At 38.9% G+C, this 6916-nt stretch overlaps 3 protein-coding genes across 3 annotated transcripts; 2 read left to right on the plus strand and 1 right to left on the minus strand.

The window, feature by feature from the left end:
- Positions 1-3: 3 nt before the first annotated feature.
- Positions 4-735, plus strand: DCTN5-p25 (Dynactin 5, p25 subunit). Its single transcript, XM_065486406.1, has one exon. The coding sequence runs from the start codon at positions 98-100 to the stop codon at positions 644-646; it is 549 nt and encodes a 182-aa protein (XP_065342478.1). The 5' UTR covers positions 4-97; the 3' UTR covers positions 647-735.
- Positions 736-2333: 1598 nt separating this feature from the next.
- LOC135941117 (calcium and integrin-binding protein 1-like) lies at positions 2334-4267 on the plus strand. Its single transcript, XM_065486405.1, has 4 exons — positions 2334-2643; positions 3276-3523; positions 3584-3714; positions 4078-4267. Exons 1-4 carry the CDS (start codon positions 2534-2536, stop codon positions 4186-4188), a joined length of 600 nt encoding a protein of 199 aa, XP_065342477.1. The 5' UTR covers positions 2334-2533; the 3' UTR covers positions 4189-4267.
- Positions 4158-6653, minus strand: LOC135941109 (uncharacterized). The gene is made up of 6 exons (XM_065486397.1): positions 6485-6653; positions 6161-6413; positions 6041-6104; positions 5423-5704; positions 4932-5127; positions 4158-4620 (listed from the first exon to the last, which is right to left on the minus strand). The coding sequence occupies exons 2-6, from the start codon at positions 6393-6395 to the stop codon at positions 4387-4389; spliced, it is 1011 nt and encodes a 336-aa protein (XP_065342469.1). The 5' UTR covers positions 6396-6413; positions 6485-6653; the 3' UTR covers positions 4158-4386.
- Between the last annotated feature and the right edge of the window lie 263 nt (positions 6654-6916).

A 6916-nucleotide genomic window follows, 5' to 3' on the forward strand; every position in this document is an offset into this window, starting at 1 on the left:
ATCTGCTCTGATCTGATCTGCTTTGCAAAAGGAAAACAAAGGGTGTGTTATAGTGTTTTTAAGTGTCAGCTGCAGCTGATGAGGTGACACCCTGAGGATGGAGCTGGAGAACGTGTACTATAACAAGGGCGACTTCGTGGAGACGGCGTCGGGCAACAAGGTGTGCCGACATACGGTGCTCTGCGGCTCGCAGAACATCATCCTGCACGGCAAGGCGATCGTGCAGCAGGACGCCATCATCCGCGGCGACCTGGCCAACGTACGCTCTGGCCGCTACTGCATCATCAGCCGAGGCGTGGTGCTGCGGCCACCGTTCAAGAAGTTCAGCAAGGGTGTCGCCTTCTTCCCCCTGCAAATCGGCGACCACGTCTTCTTCGGCGAAGGCAGCGTCGTCAACGCCGCCGTCATTGGCAACTACGTGTACATTGGCAAAAACTGCATCATCGGCCGGAGGTGCGTGCTCAAGGACTGCTGCTACATTGCAGACAACACGGTGCTACCTCCCGAGACGACAGTGCCGGCCTTTGCTCACGTCGCCGGCTCCCCTGGTGCCGCCGTCGCCGAGCTGCCTGAGTGCACGCCAGACCTGATGACCGAGTTCACTAAGAGCTTCTACCAGCACTTTGTGCCCCACGCTCTCTGCTGATCATTTAATATGAACTCAATACTTGCGCTTTGTTACTAAATTTATTTATTGTAGTAGTCGCAAAATTAAACTTATCTTCTAAAATAGAAGTCATTTTTTACTATGCTGAAACCATTATTTGATATAATTATTTTCCTTGAGAGGTATATCAAAAATCTCTTTAATTGTATTTTAGAGGAGAAATTTAAAATTAAAACTTCAGGATTAGCAATGTATCCTCATTGACAGTTAAATAAAAATTGATAACATCAAATTAATTTTTTAGTTCCTTCAAAAAAAATTATATTGGCATATAAGTAAAAGCCCAGCTGTATTGCTGACTGACTGAGTGCGAAATTTTCCCTTTGCTTCGTTTTTTTTACGAGAGATTGTTATTATGAGGGACTAAATAATTTCAGAAAATATATCTCAATCTGTTAGTTTTTCGAGAGTAAAAGATTGGCGTCAAGTTGAAATTAAGTTAATTTCCTCAAAAAAACGTGAATTTCATGTCAAAAATATGGAAGTGATGATTTGTGTGAATCGAGAAATGAAAAACAGAAGAGGAGCTTAATTACGAATGAGTTACACTAATAAATGTGGTGTAGTTAAAATTTTCCATATTTTTGGGCGGGGATATAGCATTTTTATTTTATCGTCACTGACAGAAATAAAAAAGCCCTGTTTTTATTATACCTTTCTCCTACTTTAAAGCGCCGGCATGATATGAATAGCCATTGAACCATAAAAGCATTTTTCAATTCACAAAATGAACACGTGCTTTAACAAATTCACGTGCTCTAAAGAAAACCTGAAGCCCACTTTGGATTTTAGAGTTGAGCTACAGTGGAACCCAACTCGCGCTATGCCCACTTGTTTTCATCTTTTAGAATCCGAGAGTAGCTTATTGGCAAATTTAAAAATTCCATGAATGAATAAAGTATATTGTTGTTTCATAATGAAACGAAAAAGTGCAGCTTCTAGACCAATTTCTCTGAGCAATGTGGTTTCATGCTACTAAAAGCCGCATATTTATATGAGAATAATAATAAAAGGGCATGAGAGTTGCTCATCAATCTTACGAAATTGTGAAATATGCCTTGTAAATGCTTCTGTATAAAATAAAGGAGACATTTTTATTGCCATATGCAAATCGAATTAATTTAAAAATGTCTTTTAATTAAACAAATCTTTTGGTATTTGATAAAACTTTCATTAAAATATTAAAATAAAATAATTATATAACAAATTCTATTTTTTAAGATATTGCGGTTTTCTTGTAGATGGAATAATCGGAACACATTTAAATAAATATTAGTTTTTATTTTTCAATCTTTCTGTATAACATAAAAAAGAAATATAAATTCACTATACGATATTTGTGATAAAACAGAACAGATGATAATAAAAAATCTCGTTTTCCTTGTGTAGAAGCTTAGAAATAACGCGCTTTTACTCACCACGTCAAAAAGACAAACATTATTAATGAACCAATAATTTGAAAATTTCTAATAGAAAATATACTTGATATAAAATTTGACCAGAGTTTTAAGCTGGGAAATTCGTGGAAAAGCAATCGGCGCAATTTGAATTATTGAGCGGGTGGCCCCGCCGCACGCGGTATGTTTGTGTCATTAATAATGCTGCATGTGCGTGAGGCAAGTCTATATAAAGTCGAAATCATTGCGAGCGGCACAGCAAAAATGCCATAAACCCAGTATGTGTTTTGACCGCCGCTAAGTCAGACGTAGGCTTAGAACTCACAAACACACGTGTTGCGCAAAAGCGATTGGTACTTTGGCTGATTTTTGTACGGGCGAATAAGCAGGAAGGCAAACAGCGCCGATAAGACTTATCGCACTTATCTATACACTGCTTTAAGTCGGCTATGGCAGGAATTATGCAGTGATGGGCAGTGCAAGCTCTGTGGAGGAAGTCGGACAGACAGCCGTCCTCACCGACGAGCTCATGGATGATTACCTTCAGCTGTCCTACCTCTCGAGGAAGGAAATCTCCAGGTTTAAATTTATTCCTTCAGTATGCTTTTTTTATATATTGATGTTTTTCAAATAATATTATGTACGAGCTTAGCAGCCAGTTTTGAAAATATTTATTTTAGGAATACGCTATCCTGATGAGGTTTCTGTATTTCTAATAATCGAGATTGTCAAGGGACACTGCAGCGTTTTTCTGCATTTAAAGTACTCACTGCGTCCACCTGAAAAGCCTGAGCTGGAGCCATCAGAGTTGTAATTCGGAGGAATCATAAATATTACAATTATTTCAGGGAATTAATGCGTAATTTGTAATTTATGCTGCTATTTAGTCATAAAATGCTGGAGTATAATTATATTATTCCTCTTTTATATATTGACAGCAACGCATTTTTGGCTTTCAGTGGCTAGAGATAAGCCATAATGTTAAAATAATCTAATTTTTATTTATATCCAAAATTCCCCCTTTAACTAATATCCAAATGTTTTTTTATTTAACCTCTAAAAATTTGGCAAAATTACTGTTCAATGTAAGATATTTGCGCATGACAAATAAATATCTGAGACATATTAAATTGTTTTTTAAAAGAAAAAGCAGCTAGGATTTTTATCAGGCCTGGTACATTTATTATGTTTTATCATCTCAATGCCCGCAGAATTCACAAGCGTATGCAGCACCTGGTGGGCGAGGACGAGTTCACCGTTGTGCAGCGAGTGCCGTGGGAGTCCGTGCTAGACGCCTTCCCCGAAATCAGGGCCAACCCTTTCGTGGACAGACTGTGCGAGGTGTTCTCGTCGAAGAAAGATAATTGTGTCTCCTTTGAGGACATGCTTGACCTGTTCTCCGCCCTAGCGCCCTCCTGCCCCGTCGAGTGCAAAGCCAAATGGGCCTTCCGGATTTTTGGTCTGAATTGGAGTTTGAGTGATATGTTTCTATTGTATCTATAACTCCTTAGCTCAACAGACTTCAACGACTCCAACGCCCTCGAGACCGAAGATTTGCACGAGCTGATTGACAGACTGACGAATGGAAAAGTCATTCGCGAGGATGGAAAGTACTTGAGCGAGACGGAAAAGCAGCACATTATCGATATAGTAAGCAACAGTTGATTTTCAAAGTAAAAAATACTACAACAGTCGAAGCTGAGGCTTGAGGTTAAGACTAAATTTAAAACATTAAAAATGTTGTGAGTTCAAAAAAACAAGAATAATTTAAATATTAAACTTTTTTATTTAACTCTCTGGCACATTCGACCTTTCACCTAAATTCTTTAATCTTTTATTTTACCACATTATAAATTCAACTCTGCGCTGGTATTACCCTAAGTGACATTAATGAGCTATCTTTGGTCTCTTTTAACCTCGGAAACTGGTGTATTATTGCGTTAGGTGTGTTTCAATTGTATCAGAAAGCTGTTCAATTTTACTGTGGAGTGTAAATTTATGAATAAATTGCAGATCATGAGCGAGGTGGATCTGGACTTTACTGGATCGATCGTCACAGTGGAGTTTGTGCACGCCGTTTCAAAAATGCCTGATTTCTGTTCAAGTTTCACTCTTAAATTGTAATTCGAGCACTTTTATTTAGAATGATATACACACGATTTGTAATATGAAAGATCGCAGGAAAATAAATTCTACACGCGTACTTTGGAGCGATTTGCAATCACTATCAAGCTGGACACTCTTCGTTAACTAGGCACCCCACAAAAAAATATAGTTTCCCATGTAACTAACAAACAAAACAAGTGCATTTCCACGTGCGTGCTAGCTGGCGGAGAGCGAGCCCACGACCTGCGGTGCCAGCTGCATGGCCAACTCTAGCATGCGGTCGCTGGTACCTTTGGCTTGCTCGGGGCCCTGCGGCTGCGGCGGTTGCTTCAGCCACTGCACCAGGCACAGACGCATCAGCGACGTGCGGCACTTCTTGAAGAAAGTTGAGTCTTCCATCAGCTGCGGAGAGGTGTTCTTCAGCGCCTGCACTGTCGCCCAAAACAGCTTCTGCAGATTGGAGAAAACAAACGGTTGAAGAGGCATTCAAATTGCACACTTGAAGAGCAGTGCTTGGCCAAATTTTACCGTATGATATTTAAATCAACAGGGTGGTTTATAATTATTATTTAACGATTTTTCAAAGAGTTTTTCCAGTTTTTTCAGCCCAAAATTATTATTTTTTAATCCATTTGATTACAAGCTAAACCTAGTTGGAGCTTAATTCAACTCTGATTTGATGAAAATTTGGTATTTCACAAGCAATACGACTTTGAAAGGCGCAGAGCTTGAAGAAATTTGATTAAAATTCGAAGTCTTACCTTTTGATGGGTTTCCTTGAGCTCATTCATCTTGGGAATTGCTTCAGTCTTACTCCTCTCCTTGGACGGTCTGGTAATGGTTATCATCCTGCTGCTTTTAGCAGGCTGAACCTTCAAAGGCTGAGGTTGGATACTCTGACGCATTAGAATGGCGTCTCTTTGGGCAATAACGCTGTTCATCTTCAGGTTGGGATTCCTGTTCAACGGAGAGATGAAAGAAAAAATATTTTAAAACATTGGCTCAACTTTAAGTGAGATTTGCAACATACAGTTCTGCTATTTTACAAAGTAACAAATTTCACAGAACTAATAAAAAAAGTCTAACTTTGTGTAACAATAGGATTAAAAAAATATATAGTATGCAAATAGCATAGAGAAAAATTTAAACTTTGAAGATTCAAAATCAAATAATCTCAAAGATCCCAAAAAAATTACCCGCTACAATCTTTTGAGAAATTTCCTCCCTATTATTAAGAGAAACGCCTTCTAACCTGATGGCCATGGTGGATTTACGTGGTGAATCCCTGGTCTTTCTGGCCGGCTGGCGGCCGCGGCGCTGCGCCAGTTCTATGGACAGCATGTCAGGCGCTGGGCTTGATGGACTGGACATGGAACGCGGCATAATGTCGAGAAAGTCAGAAGACAGCGGAGACTCAATCGGCGAGAACTTGGCCACCGTGGACAGGAAAGAACTAGTTTCGTTCATCACATACCGCTGACGCACTTTTTCGTAGAGGAAGTCCAGCGTCTCGCACATTAAATTCTCGTTGTAGCTGCTCAACAAAGGGTTAAAAAGAGACTGAACCATTTATATTACATTACATGTGGTTAAATTTATAAAGCAAGATTAAAGTTTAGTAGGTCATGACATTAGCGTCAGCAAACTGAAGAAAAATAATATTACTCGTTAATCAAAATCACTACAAGTCTCAAAAATGTCTTTAGGTCAACAACATCAGCTAAAATCAAAATGATAAATCAATGTAGTTTAAAATCGTTCTAGAGAAATGCAGTAATATCTACCACTATACATGCATGAGATCTAAAATATTATTTCCCATAAGACAAATATTTAGAGTTATAAATTTGAATATTGAATGTTCGCTCACTAGACATCCATGTCTTGGGTAGGTCGTCCGCTGACCTTGGGTATCTCTTTTTCATCAAGGCTCTCTGCAGAAAATAATTCACCTTGAGAATTTTTCCAAAAGAAGAAATATAATTCATACCGAAATATTGCTTCAATCGATCTACAGCATCCTCGATGCCGATGCGAGGGTTGGTAACCGAGGGCGGCGGAGGGATACCCCCCAGTGCCTCCCTAATGTTCTTGATGCGCTCGGAGTCCAGTTTGCTCTTGATCGGATCCTGGTTAAATCGCACCTTCTTGCAGAAAACTTCTTCTTCTTTCTCTTCCTCCCGTGGACTGACCCAAAGACGCCGCTTGACGCCCGGCGACGTCATAATTAGTCCAAACACGAACTGCAAATTTCGAATTCGATAATTTCTGTTATAAAACGTGTTTTGGTTCTCCAGTCGGCTTTGGAACTCACCTGTTATCTTTGAACTGGGTTCAATCCCATTTTTCGAGGAGCACGCAATCAAAGGAACAATAAAAACACAATAATTTAAATGAATTTTCTGCGGTCATATGAGTTTTGTTTACTTTGCTTGCTACAATTTTGCGATTACGTGTGTCAGTCCCCAGTGCTTGTTTTGTTTACTTCTAAACGGTAATCTAGAAAATACCGGTATAAGAGGAAAAAAAGTTTTAATTTACCTGAGAATTTATCAGTTTTAATATAAATATTGAAGACGAAAATAGAAAAAAATAATTGATAAGTTTTTGTCTGTATTTTTAACTTATTTGTTGGATAATAACACCTAAAAAGCAATAAGTATGAATTAAATTATCTTGAACTAACCGATTAAAGGATAAACAAAAGAATGTCATTCAGTTTTTGTATTTGAGCACAGGTGGCCCT

The sequence above is a fragment of the Cloeon dipterum genome, chromosome 3 (assembly GCF_949628265.1).
Source record: "Cloeon dipterum chromosome 3, ieCloDipt1.1, whole genome shotgun sequence".
Lineage (NCBI taxonomy): Eukaryota > Metazoa > Arthropoda > Insecta > Ephemeroptera > Baetidae > Cloeon > Cloeon dipterum.